At 38.2% G+C, this 19,985-nt stretch overlaps 2 protein-coding genes across 2 annotated transcripts in view; one reads left to right on the plus strand and one right to left on the minus strand.

Moving 5' to 3' along the window:
• The window catches only part of LOC129697335 (collagen alpha-1(X) chain-like), a 36,605-nt gene extending 28,071 nt beyond the window's left edge, over positions 1 to 8,534 (minus strand). The window contains exons 1-2 of the mRNA XM_055635785.1: positions 8,151 to 8,534; positions 410 to 481 (exon numbers count right to left, since the gene is read on the minus strand). Coding sequence (XP_055491760.1) covers positions 410 to 481; positions 8,151 to 8,262 — 184 coding nt within the window. The 5' untranslated portion in view covers positions 8,263 to 8,534. The remainder of the gene's footprint in view (positions 1 to 409; positions 482 to 8,150) is intronic.
• nt5dc1 (5'-nucleotidase domain containing 1) overlaps positions 1 to 19,985 on the plus strand; it is a 439,504-nt gene that overhangs the window by 107,138 nt on the left and 312,381 nt on the right.

A 19,985-nucleotide genomic window follows, 5' to 3' on the forward strand; every position in this document is an offset into this window, starting at 1 on the left:
TCGTTACTCTTTCAAAAACTGAATACATTAGTGCTTCTAAATTTCTAAATGCTCACTCTACCTTAAATTCAGTGTTTCCTGCATTGGAAGTTGGAATGCTCTTAAAACTTCCCAACCATTTCCCTATTATGTTTTGGTATGCAGATCAAATGTAATGAAATTAATGGGTTAATTGATATTGATGTTATATATTCAAAAGCCTTCTTCCCATTAAGACTAAAAGTTTGTGGGTGGTTTGCTAAGGACGACTAGGCATTCTCCCCCACCCCCAGATCCAGATTTGGATTTTTTTTGTTGTTGCATGGACACAATGAACCGAAGAGCCCATTTCTTCTAAACAATTACCTTGGAATAGAGATGCTCAAATTTCAATTACATGCCCTGCTTACAAATAATGAATATGGCTTACTTGCAGAATGTGAGTTGCTCTTATGCTCACCGTCTTCTTTGCTTGCCGAATGATGCAAATTTATTTCATTGCCTATTTTTGAGAAAATAAAAATAAGATAAGTAACTGATTGAATGTTATAATTTTGTTCCTGTTGAAGGAGTATATATGTTTGTTGAAAAAGTTTGAAAATATAATCAAAAAATACAATGAATAGCATTTACTTTCAGATTAAAATTTTGGAGTTTTGGTATAGAGTAGCTCATCCAGTCTAAATGGTAAAGTTATTCCATTAGGTTCAGAACAGCCAAATTCTTACATCGATTTTTATAGGGCCAATAACCTGTGCGAAATAATATTCAACTGTAAAAGTACTATGTGGTACCTTTGTCTAACAAAATCACATCAAAGTTCTAGAATGCAATGAAAACTTGAAGTTGGGATTCTGGAAACATACTCCTGTAATTGAGCACATACAAACAATTTTTGCTCTAGATTCCAGTATCTGCAGTCTTTTGTGTCTCCATACCCGCGTAATTATCTGAGTGTTCGGTAGGTGCCTACTTATTTATCTAACTAAAACCTGATCTGATTGATGCCTAGAAACCTTTCAGAGCATGTGCCCATAGTTTGACGTACAGCTCCAATTGGTTCACCATCTTCCATCAGTACCAATGTTTACAAATTGGCTTCCATGCAATTGCAAATATGTTTATTTCTTTTCCATTATCTCTTCCAGTCAAACTCTTCAACCTGGACATGCCTGAATCCATTTGCATCTTCTGCTCCTTTTAGCATCACTTTTACCATAAATCTGGAAACCTCATGTTCATCTGTGTACGCTTGGTATCAAACTTTCCTCCTCAGTCACCAGACAGCATTAGATGTGAATATGTAAAAAAATGTACATTTACATATGTTTCAAAACAGTAAAAATAGTCTTCAATCTGACATCGGAAGGAGAAGGGTTTTGACCCGAAACGTTGCCTATTTCCTTCGCTCCATAGATGCTGCCTCACCCGCTGAGTTTCTCCAGCATTTTTGTCTACTTTCAATCTGACATATTACCTTTGTTTCTCTTTCCGCAGATGCTGTCTCGCTTGTAGAGTGTCAGTATTTTCAGTTTTTACTTCAGTTTTCCAGCATCTGCAATTTTGTGATTTTCAAAATTTTTGATAACTTATTAGCACATTCATTTATAAATACTGCTGTCCCAACCCGATTGAGAGAGCAATATTTTTTTTTAATGTTAATTTCATCCAAATCTGACACACAAAGTTGAATTCTCTCAGATTTGGGTCAGGTAGCCAGGCCTTGTGTTCAAATTGTGTTGAAATTGTGAACCATACAAAAGGCAGTGTCTATCTTCATCTACAAGTAAATATCCCTGTCTAGTTTCATTAAATGATACACGGTATTTACCTTCTGAACCACCTGATGTTTTTTAAGATTTCCTTTTGTTCAAACATGATTTGCAATCAGTTGTACGTCTTTTGCCGTAATGCATGTTTACATTACATTAATTGGATATAATGCAACTGATGAATTAGGAAACACTGTTTGAATTACTTGAGACAAATGCCAATACCTTTTTCATAGGAAGGTTGCCAGCAAGGTAGAAACAGGGCAAAACTAAATGATTACTTGGTAATAATAACTGGCAATGATGACATGAACAAGCGTGTGAACTTGCTGTATGTATAGTATTATCTGATCTGATTGGATAACATGCAAAACAAAGCTTTTCACTGTACGTGGTACACATGACAATAATAAACCCAATCTACATCTTTTCATCAAATTGAGGCCCAATACAAACAGCATGCTATTTTAATTAGTTTTATTTTGAATACTTATATCAGTTTTCTTCCCTATTATTGTCATGCTGACAAGGTTTTCGAACCAGTCCATTTTTCCACAAGTATGTCGCAATTCAAGTTATTTGGAAATTACATCATTTAGATTTCTGTTGGAAATAACACGTAAAATTATTGGTATTTATTTGTAAGGATGATTTTGATATTGGAATTGTTGTGGCAGAAAATGCTTAGTTAGGGAAATAAATCCTGGTATATTCTCTGGATCATTAGAGATGGGCATTGAATTTCTTGATCACTGGAATTTCGGTAATTATGTACTCCACACAGCACCACTACAATCTGAATATATGTTATTGTCAAAGAAAAACATCTGTCTTGGGTAAGATAAGATATGGATGCTGTATTTTGTATGAGTCACCCTTTCCTGCAAGAATGAAATGAAAGTAGATGCACGTTGTACTTGTGAAGCTGAATTGGGAGACACAAAATCATCAAAAATCAGATGCCTCACACTTCAATTGAAGTGTAGTGACAACTCATGTATCAGTGCCTTCTGGGTCCTTTAGTGTTTCACTAAGATACAGGATGAATGTATTTGAGCAATGGAATGGAGTTTAATTTTTGATTAATTGATACTTCGAGCTATAGATAAAAGTAATAATATATCATTACATAGCTAGTTATTATTAATTCTAATATTTTACTTTGATTTCTAATAAAGGAGTTATTTAATGTCAGCATCAATGGTTTACTGAGAAAGATATATTTGTATGATCTGGTGGTGAGTAGAAATAATGCTGTTTGGGAGGCTACCGCACTTTGACTTGCATAGTTTGCTGCTTTGATGTTGGTCATCAGCTGTAAATTCTTCCAAAAATTAATTTGATTTTTACAATCTGTTCCAATTGCTTTTCCGGTGTTTTTCTCAGAAAATCATTGTATCATAAGATAATGCTGTACCAGTTAAAAGGTCTTTCAAGTTTTTTGTGAAATTGTGGATAATTTTATCCGTGACAATCCGTGCATTGATAATTATGATATGCAAAACATCAAATAGCTGCAATGAGACTACATAGCAACACGGTCATCCTTGTCTATATGTCGATATAAAATACGATTTAGTATCTTCTCCGTTGCTTTAGTGTTAACATGCATCTCTGGTTTGAATACAATTTTACTGTTAAGCACCACTGCCAATAATTTCTACACTGGTGTTCCACCCATGGGACTCGCATTTAGATCCTTTTGAAACACAAGATACTGCAGATTCTGGAATCTTGAGTGGAAAAAGCAAGTGTTGGAAGAACTCAGCAAGCTGGCTAAATGGATAGATGACATTTCGGTTGGGGACCCTTCTTCACTCTGAACCCCACCTCCCTGCCACATGTTGTGTCACTCCAGGTTCAACTGCTGCGCAGGGCCTTACCATTTTGGATTAGGACAGCAAGTTATCATTCTCTGATTGGCAAAAACAAGTTTGTTGTTGATACAGTTCCGGCCCATTAAATTGACAATTCTGTTCATGAAGTTATGTCAGCAATCATAATTACCATGTTTTAATTGCCACTCAGCATTGTAAAGTGGATCACATTAAAATCAAACAACAATACAAAAAACTGCATATGTTAGATATCTTAAGTAAAATAAAATACTGGAAGAAATCAGCATGTCAGGCAGCATCTCTGAAAAGAGAAAGAGATTAACATTTCACACTAGACCTACAAGACATGCCAAGTGCAAATTCCTAAAATTGGAAAGTTCCACTTTTAATTAGTGTCCATTAGTTACCTTCAGGAGAATGTAATTCATCAGAGACACAGGTTTGCAATATATATTATGTTTTGCAACATCATGTGAATGTTACAGATGAAAGGCAAAAGGATTGTACCAGAAATCTATGGCACACTGTTGAAGCAATTTGTCATAGCTCTGGGATCAGTGAAATATTGTTTCATCAGTTAATTGGAGTGTTTAAGCAGTCAAATTTCATTACGTGGCGTTTCCATATCTCGTTGATAGAATGTCCAAAACATGAATTGTGGTGCAGAGTCCTCTTACTGATAGTCCAGAATTTGTACATAATTTTAGATTATGTACGGGGAGCAATAATAAGACATGGTTTTGCAGTGACAAGTGAACTATTCCATAGTACTTCACATCCAAGATCAGACAATGTATTAGACAATAGACAATAGGTGCAGTAGGCCATTTGGCCCTTCGAGCCAGCACCGCCATTCAATGTGATCATTGCTGATCATCCCCAATCAGCACCCCGTTCCTGCCTTCTTCCCATATCCCCTGACTCCGCTATTTTTAAGAGCCCTATCTAGCTCTCTCTTGATAGCATCCAGAGAACCTGCCTCCACTGCCCTGTGGAGGCAGAGAATTCCACAGACTCGCCACTCTCTGTGAGAAAAAGTGTTTCCTCGTCTCCGTTCTAAATGGCTTACTCCTTATTCTTAAACTGTGGCCCCTGGTTCTGGACTCCCCCAACATCGGGAGCAAGTTTCCTGCCCCTAGTGTGTCCAAGTCCTTACCAATCTTATAGGTTTCAATGAGATCTCCTCTCATCCTTCTAAACTCCAGAGTGTACAAGCCCAGCTGCTCCATTCTCTCAGCATATGACAGTCCCGCCATCCCTGGAATTAACCTTGTAAACCTATGCTGCACTCCCTCAATAGCAAGAATGTCCTTCCTCAAATTAGGGGACCAAAACAGCACACAATAATACAGGTGTGGTCTCACTAGGGCACTTGAGATTTGTTTTCTTCAGGACAAACAAACAAATTCTGAAAACTCAGATTTCAGTTATTCTCATATATATTGAAGTTATGTTAATTTTCTGTATATCTTTGCAAAAAATAATCTTTTGAGATAGAATGTCAATATTATTTTTAATAGGTTTGTTAAATATTATTATATATGCCAATAATACATGTAATATACGCTAATTAGATTTAACACAAGCTTGACATGCAAATCTGTATTTATCTTTTTCCTACAGCAAGATATTGTAAAGCCATTTTTGGATACTATATTTGATACGTCTGAATTACAAATCATACAAGCAAATTAGAAATTCTGTGGTATGCTGGACTCCAGATTTCTCTTGGAAATGCTGAGAAATTGAATGTTGTACTTCCTTGAGACATTAAATTGTTTTGAATGTGACGTAAACCAAGACTGGGTCATCTCAGAAATTGGGTTATCCTCACGTTTATAAATTATTATTGTGGTTACTTCTTCAAGAAGTGGTGGATCACAATCTGTTATTTTTGTTGAAAACAGCTGCTTGCAGAGCTTGTGCCCACAGTGCCTGCTGTTTGCTGGGAAATGGTTCAGCTACCTTAAAGTGCACTCTCCATATCACCGCACAGGTTGCAGTGGTGATAAGGAGAGATGGGGGGGATGGGGAGAATGGGAGAACATTGAGGTGGACAGAGTAGTAATGCTGTGTTTGCAGACAATGGCGAAAAGAACAGCAAATTGAAAAACAATTGTGTGGGATCAGTGCTTATAAATCATATCATTTATAATCAGTGCTTATAAATAATGAATTCTTGCCCAGTGACATTTTTCATTTATTATTGTTCCTAGCTGAATTTGTTTCTTTATCTACTGTTACTAAAAAATGATGGTTGCAATTCATAATCTTTAAACCCAATTTCTGTTTGATAGGAAGTAAGGTGTTGTTGCCATGCCTATTGATGCAATTGTACCAGAGGGAATTGCAAGTGTATTCCCAATAGCTGAAGTTTCAATAGAAAATGGTTGCAGACGCTTTAAAACATGCACAAAATAACTTTTAACGTGTGATTCGTGCATGAAAACAGGTATGGATCAATACAGTTTATAGTCAAAAGTAACATATGGCAACAAAAGGAACAATCAGCTTGCTGAGAGTTTGCTTGTTGGACATTATGCTAAAAATTAAAGAACTAAATTGAGATATTATCATTCTCATCGCTAAGATTCCCTAAAGCGCACAGTCAATTAGCAAACCTTTGGAATATAATTATAGTGATTATGATACTAAGTATATCAGCTAGCTTACACTAAGCAACATCCAGTTACTCTGTGTGTAGAAAGGAACTGCAGAAGAAGAAGAAGACCATTCCTTCGATCGAAGAAAGGTCTCGACGCGAAACGTCACCCATTCCTACTCTCCAGCCTGTCCCGCCCGCTGAGTTACTCCAGCATTTTGTGTCTATCTACTCTGTTTCAGTGGTATTGTTTGAGGAATAAATGTTGTCCAGGATATTAGAAAAATGTCTGTGTTTTAAACCAATCTAAGTAGGCAATTGAAATAGAGTTTGGCTTGCCAAATGAACTAGATAGCGAATGGTATGTTAGCATTCACAGCAAAAGGATTTGAGTATAGGAGCAGGGAGGTTCTACTGCAGTTGTACAGGGTCTTGGTGAGACCACACCTGGAGTATTGCGTACTGTTTTGGTCTCCTAATCTGAGGAAAGACATTCTTGCCATAGAGGGTGTACAGAGAAGGTTCACCAGACTGATTCCTGGGATGTCCGGACTTTCATATGAAGAAAGACTGGATAGACTCGGCTTGCACTCGCTAGAATTTAGAAGATTGAGGGGGGATTTTATAGAAACTTACAAAATTCTTAAGGGGTTGGACAGGCTAGATGCAGGAAGATTGTTCCTGATATTGGGGAAGTCCAGAACAAGGGGTCACATTTTAAGGGTAAGGGGGAAATCTTTTAGGACCGAGATGAGAAAAACATTTTTCACACAGAGAGTGGTGAATCTCTGGAATTCTCTGCCACAGAAGGTAGTTGAGGCCAGTTCATTGGCTATATTTAAGAGGGAGTTAGATGTGGCCCTTGTGGTTAAAGGGATCAGGGGGTATGGAGAGAAGGCAGGCACAGGATGCTGAGTTGGATGATTAGCCATGATCATATTGAATGGTGGTGCAGGCTCGAAGGGCCGAATGGTCTACTCCTGCACCTATTTTCTATGTTTCTATGTTTCTAGATAGGAGCCAACAATGTGTTTTGTTCAGGTTGGGTCAGGTGAACATTCTAATGAATTATTTAGGTTTGGTTTGGGTTGAGCCAGGCCTTGCATTGCTATCCGTGAGGATGCTTTGCTTATAACATATATCCTCTTAATTATTTCGGGGTTTGTCTTCAACCAGATCAATAACATGATTAATGGTCAGGTTGGATGTGGAAAATATATTGATCCCTTTGCCCAGGTTTGCTTTGGGTTGGTGGTGTTAGGATATAGCTTTAATTTTATACCTGAGCAGATCTCTTTCAAAATTGGACTTTAATTTAAATATTTTACATAGAAGGGAATATCTCAAGCTATGCAGTATTCCTTCAACTGAGATCCCTCAAGTATCTGTCCTGATTATGTACTTCATTGTCGAATGGGGTTAGAACCTATATCTTCTGACCCAGAGGTAAATATCACCTTGGAACAAAATTCACAGAATGACCCTGCATAACTGTTTGCAATTGTAAACACAACCTTTTAAATGAACGTATGGTGTAGTCAGCATCTTTAGGAGAATATTACAATGCTTTGAGGCAATCTGCTGAATGCCTCTTTAGACTTATCTATTGTTTCCAGATCGTTTCAGCTGAATTTATTGTAGGGATCTCATACATATATTTACTTGAACATGTATTTGTATTTGCATGTTGCAAATCTTAAAATAAAGCTGCAGTACTTGTGCCTTGCCGATTGATCAGTTTAGAGTAGCATTTTTAGTTAATTTTCAGTTACTTTCTGTAAGCCAGCATACTACAGTTTACTTGTAGAACACAAAAAATAAATTGAATTACATTTAGAATTTACAAAAAAGATCAGCTTATAATAATATTGTAGCTAAGTTTGTCATCATTATATGTCTTTGACACACTTATGCTGTAGTTATTCAAAATAAATGTTCAAGGATGAAATGTAAACTTACTCCCATGGCTCTTTATATTATAAGCAGGATAAACATATCTGATGAGATCAGTTCCATAAACCAGGTTTAGTGGCAGCAATAGCAGAAATGTTCTAATTTCTTTTGAAACCATGTTGCAGCTGTAATGTAAAAAAAAAACAGCAATACAATGAAATATTAAAAGAAAACATTAATTTGTTCAATAACATTAGTTGAGGCAATGGAGATATTTCCCTCCAGTTTTCACATTTGCAAAATGACTTTGATAAAATAGTCGAAGGTAGACACAAAATGCTGGAGTAACTCAGCGGGTGAGGCAGCATTTATGGAGAGAAGGAATTGGCGACGTTTCGGGTCGAGACCCATCTTCAGACAAAACAGTCGCCAATTTCACAATTCGCAATTGTTCTCACATCAATGGGAAGAAGAAAAATACATCAGCTGACCTGATCTAAACTTTGATTAAGACCCTACAAAAAAGTTTTATTTTGTGCCAATTATGTGGTCATCTTTGAAATAAACATTATTTGTGATTGTATTTGAAATCTGTTAAGTTTTATAACCCAACAATTCCAGAACATTTCCTGCTAAGCAGGTAAAAGTAAAATGTCTGCAATCGAGAGTTTAGCAATAGAATTCTGACAAGTTATCAGTTTAAGAGTGATTAAATGACAAATAATGTAATACTAATGGAATTTGTGAGCTGGATCCTTGTTTTCATTATTCATCTGTAAGTTAGCAAATCTCAGCAAAAATATAAATAAAACATACCAGTGTCTGTGGTCTTCGTGACCTTGCTTCTGTAATGGTTTCCCAATAGAGTGAACTGGATGAAGAATAAGTTTGGTATACTGTAAAGTGATGAAACCTGTTGTATTTATATAGAGGTGGTTCAATAGATAATTCTATGGCTCCTCCTTTTAAAATGGAAACAATAATTATGCAGTCTGTACTTTTTTAAATATCAAAATGTGACATGAAATTAGGGTGTTTCTCGTGATCAACGTTGCCTTGCATCCTTTGGGAGTGGCCTTTGGCAATTACACGTGTTTTAATGATAATGTAGAAATGCATTTGCTGCTGACCTTGCTAAAGTCTTGACAAGTTTAAAGAAAATGAAATATTGTTTTGCTAATTGCGTCAATTGTTTTATCAGTAGGAACATTTACACATTTAAATTTAAAAGTTGTAGTTAAATGCTTCCAACAGTTTTCTTTGTTGGACCATATTTTGATGTATTATTAATATCAACTATGCATCATATTGACCCATTTAATTCATTTCATAATTCATTCTTTATGAGTAGTATTAAACATGCACTGTGGCATCAACAACTCAATGGATTCTGCTTCCATTGTTTGGGACTTGAATTTAGTGAAACTAAATTTCAATAATGGAATGCAATATACCGTTGCTATCATCTTGCATTTGGGAATAAATTTCAAAACTACATATTGTTTGAGGGTGTTAGAATTTAGTTTAAGAGTAGAATGGTAATGATTAATTCGGCATGGAAAAAGGAGCAATTGTACTTGAAATTAGTTTGGAATTACTTCTGCATGGTAAATTATCTTATTAGAGTGAGAATCCTGAAATCACCCTTAAATGGAACAAATTGTTAATTAATATAGATATTTAAATTATGATTAAAATAAAAACAATTTATGTAAATTATGTACAACTTATGTAAATTATGTGAATGATTGCAAACTCTCTGATGCAGAAGTTGATTTGCTTCTAAACTGGCCAAACTTTATTTGGTTACTGTACTTTGTATTTGCATATAGGAATCAATTTTGGAGTAAGTTCTAACATGCTAAAACCTATGATACAATTTATATTACCGAAAGGTCTCCTTTATTCGAAAAACCACAGAAGTGGGCTTGTATACTTGTGAAAAACCACGGCTGGGCTTGTATACTCTGGAGTTTAGAAGGGTGAGAGGGAATCTCATTGAAGCATATAAGATTATTAAGGGTTTGGACAAGCTAGAGGCAGGAAACATATTCCCGATGTTGGTGGAGTCCAGAACCAGGGGCCACAGTTTAAGAATAAGGGGTAAGCCATTTAGAACGGAGACGAGGAAACATATTTTCTCACAGAGTGTCGTGAGTCTGTGGAATTCTCTGCCTCAGAGGGCGGTGGAGGTCGTTTCTCTGGATACTTTCAAGAGAGAGCTAGATAGGGCTCTTAAAGAAGCGGAGTCGGGGGATATGGGGAGAAGGCAGGTACGGGGTACTGATTGGGGATGATCAGCCATGATCACATTGAATGGTGGTGCTGGCTCGAAGGGCCGAATGGCCTACTCCTATACCTATTGTTTATTGTCTAAGTGTGGAATATTATGAATTAATGTTCTTGCAGCATGCTTCAAGTTTTGAATGTCTTTATGTAATCTAGTTGTTGAGGTGCGTTTTGAAAATTAACGTGCAGAATGTTTTGTGGTTTATACTGAATATCTCTTCTGGTGCATGGAGATGTGCTTTGGCATGTAAATGTATATAATTGCTCCTTTTTAAAATACCGTTCTCTCAAAAAGTTTTTTTTAAAATTTGTCCCATAGGCTACCGTACAAAAATATCACATGCCACAAGCAAGTATCTGCTTCAGTTCTGTGCTGGTATGAGTTACTATATACAACTCATTGCAGCTTGTTTTTACCTTCTGAACAAATTAAAGACAAGTATATATAAATGTTGAGAACTAAATGACAGATGAACTGGTGTTATTATGCACAAAGTACAGTCCTTATAAAGACTATGCCATATCCTATTTAGAGCTTAATTTCTACAGCCTCATGTTTTGGCTTGTGATCTTAAGTTGAAAATTAATGTAAAAACAAATCCAGTTTAATGTAGTGCTTTCAAAAATTTGCACCCTAATTATCGTTTCATTTGTTGTCTTCTTGTTGTCTCATAACTTAAGCTATGCTTGGGTGGTTTGAGATCAAGAAGTAGGTGGTGTTATGGCTCGAAGAGTGTTAAGGTGGATGAATACCCATGACCTGATGGGATTAGTCTCGGGTTATTGATAGAGGCAAGAGAGAAGATTGCAGGGACCTTGACACAGATCTTTTGTGTCTTTCCTAGCCACAGGAGAAGTCCCAGAAGACTGAGGAGTGCCCATGCATAGAAAATAACTGGTTATTACACTAAAGGATTCAAAATGCTGAAGTAACTGAGCAGAAGTGTATAGGTGAGATCGACCGACTGTCCAAATAGTGCCAGCACAACAACCTGGCTCGCAACATCAGTAAGACCAAGGAACTGATTGTGGACTTTGGTAGGGGAAGGATGAGGACCCACAATCCTGTTTATATCTACGGGACGATGGTGGAGAGGGTCAATAACTTCAAATTCCTGGGCGTGCATATATCCGAAGATCTTTCTTGAACACAGCACACCGATGCGATTGTAAAGAAGGCACATCAGCGACTCTACTTCCTGAGAAGATTACGTAGATTCGGCATGTCGAAGAGGATTCTCCTAAACTTCTACAGGTGCATGGTAGAGAGCATTCTAACTGGTTGCATCGTGGCCTGGTTCGGCAACTTGAACGTCCAGGAGCGAAAAAGACTACAAAAAGTTGTGACCACTGCCCAGTCCATCACTGGCTTTGACCTCCCCACCATCGAAGGGATCTATCGTAGTCGCTGCCTCAAAAATGCAGACAAAATCATCAAGGACCCACACCATCCTGGCCACACACTCATCTCACCACTGCCATCGGGTTGAAGGTACAGGAGCCTGAAGACTGAAACATCCAGGTTCAGGAACAGCTACTTCCCCACAGCCATTAGGCCATTAAACACAACGAATAAACTCTGAGCTCTGAACTGCAAAAGACTATATTATTATTTGTTATGTGCACTATATTTGTTATTTAATGAACTTTTTCTTTTTTTTCCCGTTATATACAATGTTTACATATTCACATATTCTGTTGTGCTGCAGCAAGTAAGAATTTCATTGTCCCGTCTGGGATCTATGACAATAAAACACTCTTGACTCTTGTCGAGATCAGGCAACATCTCTGGAGAACATGGATAGGTGATTAGAGGTGGCACAGTCTCAAAGCAGTAGAGTTGCTGCCTTATAGCGCCGGAGATCTGGGTGCGGTCCTGATTATGGGTGCTGTATGTACAGAGTTTGTACATTCTCCGAGTTGTGCAAAGTACTTATGATACAGAGTCATTATATATCATAACAAGTACTTTAATTTTTATACATACAGAGACCATCAAGATGAGTACTGTAGGCTCCGAATCGTAAGTTAGAACTGAAACACAACATGGCTGCCCGCAAGCACGAGGTTGCAGTGGTGTGGGAAACCTGACATGGATTATGGATCAGGTCATCAGCAGCAAAACCAGACACGGATCAAATTAGCAATATTGTTTGATCTACACCAGTTACTGTGTGGGTTTTCTCCATTTCAACCGGTTCCCTCCAACACTCTAAAGACATACAGATTTGTAGGTTAATTGGCTTCGGTAAGTTGTAAAAATGTCCCTGATGAAGACAAAGCGTTATAGTGGAAGGATATGATCTGTGACTAGTGGCGGATGCAGGGATCTGTGCTGGGTTCTCTGTTGTTTCTGATATCTAAATGTTACTAAAACTCTCATCTTGTTTGGATGTCTGCGTGGGTGCATGTGAGATCCTGAAATTACGCCAACACAGTACACGATAGCGCTAAAATTGTTGGCACTATCAAAATAAATTGTCTTGTGTGTTTTCAACAAGTTTCTTTCAGATTGTTGTTATATTTTACAAGTTATTAACTATTTTAGTTTTACTAAATCCCACTTTGAGACCGATAACTTCAAGTGCTTTGCCAGTTGCTGGCAGTTACAGCTGTGATGTCACAATGGAATCTCATTTGCAACAATGTTGCATAAATAGAACATTTAGTCCCGGCAACTGAGGCTGAACAGGAGGGGGAGGGGGCAGAGTGAGGCTGAAAAGGAGGTGAAGGGAGTCCTGGGGGAGGCAGGGGAAGTGAAATTGATTTTTTTTTTTTAATTCCTTGCATTTTTTTAACAAGAGGGAGGATGAGGTGTTATGGGTGAATGGTGGAATATTGCATTGGGGAATGGGTGAGTGGTGGAATATAGCGTTGGGGGAACCAGACCTCCCATTTGACAGGGACCCTACAGGTCCCACTTGGTCTAGTATATGTGGTGTTGTACTTTGCGAGGCTGTATGTAAAGGGTAAGCATACTTTTTATAGCAAGATCCTTAACAGCATTAATGTATTGATTGTTGGGTCCATAACCATATCTCTCTGAAAGTGGTAACACAAGTAAATAGAGCGGTAAATAAGTTCACTTGCCTTGGGCCAATGAGTATAAGTGTTATAAAGTCATGTTGCAATTTTATAGACTTTGGTTGACCCCTTTTAGAATATTATGTGCAGTTCTTGTTGTACCATTACAGGAATAATGTGGAGGCTTTGGAGAGGGTGCAGAAGAAGTTTACCAGAATGCTGTCTGCAATGTGGAGTATTAGCCAGAAGCACAGATTGAACAAATTCGGATTGTTGTCTCTGGAGCATCGGAGGTTGAGTGGAGACCTGATAGAGGTATATAAAATTATGAAACATAGATATGGTATACATTCAGAACTTTTTTTCCCAGGGTAGAAATATCAAAGATTAGAGGTCATAGCTTTAAGGTGAGAGTGGTAATGTTTAAGATGTGTGGGACAACTTTTTTTGTGCAAAGAGTGTGGTGCAGTGTTTGGAACAAATAGTAAGAGTGGTGGTGAGGGCAGGTACGACAGTAGCATTTAGGAGGCTTTTAGATGGACACATCAATATGCAGGCAATGGAGGGTTATGGAACATGTGCATCCAGAGAAGATTAGTTTTACTTGGCATCATGTTCACTGTGGACATCTTGGGCCGATGGCCTATTCCTGTGATGTACTGTTCTACGTTCTATGATAAAATTGCAAATAATTGAAGATCATAAATACCTAGGATAGGAATAGAGCTGCTCCGACATCAGGATTTTTTTTAAACATTTGTTTTTAGTAAAATATAGCTTTTTTGCATGAAATGATTGGAACAAAAAAAAGTAAGGTCTGGCCTGGAGCAGAATCGTATGAGAGCTTTCATAGAGAATGTGAGGCTATCTCAGCAAGTAAATGCTCGGTGTTGAATTCTAGCAGTGGGGTACAGCAATTGAACTTCAAACAGTAATTTTCTTTCCACAGGAGTCGTAAAACACACTTGCAGTGAGAAATGCTGACAGTTCCATGCTGATTTGCTCTTGCACTCCAGCGAAATAGAGCCCAATATTTTATTAACTCTGTAGCTATAATGATACAAACAACATTGCTCTACCAGGTATTAATTGTTCTTTATTTGACCACAGTATAAGGTGCATACTAATTAATGATACACAATTTTTAAATAAAGGTGAACATTATGTATTCAAATTGTTTTCAATTAACTAGATAATGTTGTTGTGAATTGTTGACGAATAGCCTAAAATTGTGAAAATAAATTGAATTAAAAAAACATATAATGAATATTTAGATGCATAAATGTACTGTCAAAATACCTTAATAACAGTGGCTTGATAATTCAAATTCAGCCTTGCTACTTCTGAAACATTTTTGACCATGATTTTATTGAGAAATTAAAAAGCCTTTCAAATATCAGATTCCTACAACAAAGTATTTTCAGTCAAAGTAAACAACAATAGGCAGTTAAAAGATTGATGGTTTTGATATTACTCCAGGGATGATAAATAATAATTCCAATTTAACAGCTGATAAATGCTTGGTAGATGATGTTTGGATTGTGCTGTTTCTTTTTAGATTGAATCAGAGTATAATAATCAACAAGACAAAAGCAACAGGCAATTAATTGTTCATGCCAAGGAAATGTTGCCACATTTATCAGGCTATTAGGCATACTTCGGCCAAGTTAGAGGTCTCCAAAGAATAGTATGGCTATTACTTAAGTTAACCACTGTGCTAGGTTCATTATTACACTGATTCAGCTAAGACATTATTCACATCCATATATGTGTTCAGGTGCTGTGAAGTAAAATCTAAGACAGGATCAGCAGTAGATAGGTTTATCAGAAGTCATTATTTGTTTATTTAAAAGTGGCACACAAATTCATATAGATTTAATACTTATGGTCCTTTAAAAATTGTAATTGTACTACAATAATAGTGTAGACACTAAATGCTGGAGTAACTCAGCAGAACTGGCAGCATCTCTGAAGAGAAGGAATGGGTGACGATTCGGGTTGAGACCCTTCTTCTGACCGAAATTTTAGATTTAAGCCAGCATCTGCAGTTCCTTCCTACAATAATAGTATCACAGGAACACCAGTGTTGATAGAAAAACATATTTTAATCCCTGTATTTTAAGTTGTTGTTGTGTTGAATAAGTTTAATTTTAAAATTTTCTGTGTTTTTTGTTTGTGAATCCTATTTTCTCCAGCCATGAATATATTTTCCTAAATTTCAAATGGATATTCTTCATAGCCTTATAACCTGACATTCTACTGTTTTTTTTTGATTAACTAATATAAAAAACAAATAAACAATCCTAAATGAGATACAAGAATTCAGATTGTTTATAGTATTGCTGATGCATTGAAATAGCCAAGCAATAATTTTCAATCCTCAACTTCAAATCTCAAGAAAATGCCTTGTGAACAGATTTTGTTTAAAAATTAAAATGTGTAGGAACTGTTTTGAAAATTGAGAAGATGAATTAGAGCATAGTCATGAAGTCATAGTGATACAGTGTGGAAACAGGCCCTTTGGCTCAACTGGCCCACATCGGCCAACAATGTCCCAGCTACACTAGTCCCACTTGCCTGTGCTTGGTCCATATCCCTCCAAACCTGTCCTATCCATGTACCTATCCAACTTTTGCTTAAATGATGGGATAGTTCCAGCCTCATTTACCTCCTCTGGCAGCTTGTTCCATACACCCAACATCCTTTGTGTGAAAAAGTTACCCATTGGATTCCCATAACTGTGAATCTTTCCCCCTTCACCTTAAACCTATGTCCTCTGGTCCATGATTCCCCTACCCTGGGCAAAAGACTCTGTGCATCTACCCAATCTATTCCTCTCATGATTTTGTATTCCTCTATAAGATCTCTACCTGCGACACGACCTTCAAGGAACCATGCACCTGTACTCCTAGATCCCTCTGCTCTACAACACTACTAGGTGTTGTAGAGCACTCTACAACAAGTCCTGCCCTTGTTCGACGTCCCAAAATACAACAACTCACACTTTTCTGTATTCAATTCCATCAACCATTCCTCCGCCCACCTCGCCAATCAATCCAGATCCTGCTGCAATCTTTCACAACCATCTTCACTATCTGCAAAACTACTAACTTTTGTATCATCAGCAAACTTGCTAATCTTGCCCTGTACGCATCCAATTAATTGATGTAGATGACAAACAATAACGGGTCCAGCACTGAACCCTGAGGCACACCACTAGTCAGGCCTCCAGTCCGAGAAGCAACCTTCCACCATCACCCTCGGCTTCCTTCAATGGAGCCAATTTGCTATCCATTCAGCCATCTCTCCTTGGATCCCATGCGATCTAACATTCCAGAGCAGCCTATCATGCGGAACCTTGTCGAATGTCTAACTGAAGTCCATGTACATAACATCTACAGCTCTGCCCTCATCAACCTTATTGGTCACGTCTTCAAAAAAATCAATCAGATTTGTGAGACCCGACCCCTCATGTACAAAACCATGCTGACTATCGCTAATCAGCCCTTGCCCATCCAAATGCCTGTATAACCTATCTCTCAGAATACTCTCCAGTAACTTATCAACTACATATATAGGCCGGTGAGCTTAACATTTAGTTCCCTGCATTTTCCCTGCAGCCCTTCTTGAAAAGAGGCACAACATTTGCCACCCTCTAGTCTTCCGGCACCTCTCCTGTATTTAAGGACGACTCGTAGATTTCACCCAGAGCTCCCGCAATTTCCTCTCTAGTTTCCCGCAATGTCCTCGGATATATCTGATCAGGCCCTGGAGATTTCTCTGCCTTCAAACACGACAGTACCTTCTGTACCTCTTCGACGGTAACCCTGACTGCTCGCAAGACACTTCCAGTGACTGCTCCAATTTCCTTCAACCTACTGTCTTTCCCCTCGATAAATACAGAGGAGAAATACTAATTTAGGATCTTGCCCATCTCCTGTGGCTCCCCACAGAGGTGACCGCTTTGATTCCTGAGAGGTCCCACCCTCTCTCTAGTTACTTTTTTTCCCCCTTATGTATTTGTAAAGTCTTTTGTGATTGTCCTTAATGCTACCCGCCAGAGCTATCACCTGGCCATGTTTTGCCCTTCTGATTTCTTTTTTTAGTTTACTCCTTAGTATCTCAAACTCCACCAGGGATGCACTTGATCCTAGCTGCCTATATCTGTCCGGAGTTAACATGTTTGTAAATTAATGCGTTTAATATATATCCTAGTGGAAAAATAACATGCATTACTGGACATGGTCACAGCTCGATTCAAGTGAAGCTCATCCAGATAGAACATTGCTGTCTTTTCTCTCACACCATTCTTTGAATCACACATTTCAACTAACTAACATGGTTGACTTTTTGCTAACTTGAATGCATATTAGTTAGGCACCAGATAGGCAATTGCCTTTGGTATTCATGCTCGTGGCTGCAGTAAACTATAATTATACATTTTCCTACCACCATATTTCTTTTCAATCCCTTATCCCAAATTTTAAATTACTCCAATACTATAGTTTACATCATTAGAAACAGTTAGTATCTTGCACCTCTTGAACAAGGTCAACGATTGAGGCTCTTTCATTCCTACATCTTTGATAGAGTCATACAGCGTGGAAAATGGCCCTTTGGCCCATCTTGCCCACACCGACCAATGTCTCCCATCTACACTGGGTCCACCTGCCTGCGTTTGGCCCATATCCCTCTCTGGTTCCGTAAGTTACCTCAGGTTCCTATTAAATCTATCCACCCTCACCTTAAACCTATGTCCACTGGTTCTCAATTCACCTACTCTGGGCAAGCGACTCTATTGGTTTAGCCGACCTATTCCTCTCATGAGTTTGTACATGTCTACAAGATCACTCCACATCCTCCTGCGCTTCAAGGAAGAGAATCCTAGCCTGTTCAACCTCTCCCTATATCTCAGGCCCTCGAGTGCTGGCAACATCCTCGTAAGTCTTTTCTGCACTTATTCCTTCTTGACAACATCTTTCCTATAGCATGGTGCCCAAAACGGAACACATTCCTTTAAATGTGGCCTCACCAACGACTTAAATAACTGCAACACGACCTCCCAACTTTTCCACCCAATATTCTCTGATGAAGGTCAATGTGTTGAAAGCTTTTTTGACTACCCTATCTACCTGTTCCTTTCAAGGAACTATGTACCTGCACTTGCCCTAGATCATTCTGCTCTACAACACTCCCCTTTTGCCTCTGCTCCTTCCATGTAGCCAATTTTCTATCCAATCATCTATCGCTCCTTGGAACCCATGTGCTCTATCCTTCCAGAGCAGCCTACCTTGTCGAATGCCTTGCTGAAATCCATCTACTGGCTGCTGCTACTGTTCGTCTACTGCTCTGCACTGATCAACCTTTTTGGTCACATCTTCAAAAACACAATCAGATTCATCAGACACGACCTCCCATGTACAAAACCATGCTGACCATCTCAAATCATTCGTTGTCCATCTAAATGCATGTATATCTTACCCCTCAGAATACTGTCCAGTAACTTTCCGACCACAGATGTTCGGCTCACTAGCCTGTAGTTCCCAAGGCTTTTCCCGGCAGCCCCTCTTGAATAGAGGCACAACATTTCCAGTCATCTGGCACCTCATCTGTCTTTAACTCGAATGTGTTCTATCATATTCATTTTATTAACATTGCCTGGAGAAAAGTTACACTGTAAGAGATGTTTCCTCTCCTTCGCTTTCCCACATTTCTTAATTGTTTACATGCTTTAACCTAAATTCCCACGGTTATTATTTGGACACACAACTAGCCACAGAAGTTCTGGTTGTGGAAATCTCCACCCAAAATTTAATTCTTGGACCACCACATCCGTTATGGTGTTTGAAAACTCTCTTTTTTAACTGTCTGAAAACAGGCACTTCCACCTTTCAAATACCACTGAGGTTATTATTTTTTGCTGTGGTACAATGTTGAGTCATTGTCACGTACAGCAAGAAAGCTATTTAGTTGCAAGTGTTGATTTTTTGAGTAGGTTTCACATTTCGTTTTCAGCAGTTTCATTATTATTTGCTAAATGAGAAAATGGGTTGGGGCCAGAAGTCTGTTAAAGTGATGTAGACGACTAATGTGATTGGATTTGCAAATTTTGTTTTATTTTAATGAGTGTAGCAAAGCTAACAAATGAATAATCTGTCTCAACTCCCTCTCTACCAAAGATTATAGAGGAGCTCTCTACCCCCTTTTTCAGTTCCTCAACACTTCCCCACCAAAGTCCATCCCATGCTTTCCCTCATTCTCCAACACGACAAACGGCAACTAAACTTTAAACTGTAAACTGTCTTGGTTGTACTGGGGAATTCAGCATTTTGTTTTGTTTTGCAGTACATTTTTTATTTGTTTATCCTGTTATCAGATACAACTCGGACTGACTCCTCTTCCCCTGCCACCCTCCTTCCCAATCTTTGCACATCCCCAATCCTGGACTTTCCACTCGTCACTTTAATGACATGTTTCATGTATCTTGTTGTGTTTTATGACTGTTGGCAGACCAATTTTCCTCCTGGGATAAATAAAGTTCTATCCTATCGCGTTGTGTACTGTGTTCACAAATCTGTTGTGCTGCTT

The sequence above is a fragment of the Leucoraja erinacea genome, chromosome 5 (assembly GCF_028641065.1).
Source record: "Leucoraja erinacea ecotype New England chromosome 5, Leri_hhj_1, whole genome shotgun sequence".
NCBI lineage: Eukaryota > Metazoa > Chordata > Chondrichthyes > Rajiformes > Rajidae > Leucoraja > Leucoraja erinaceus.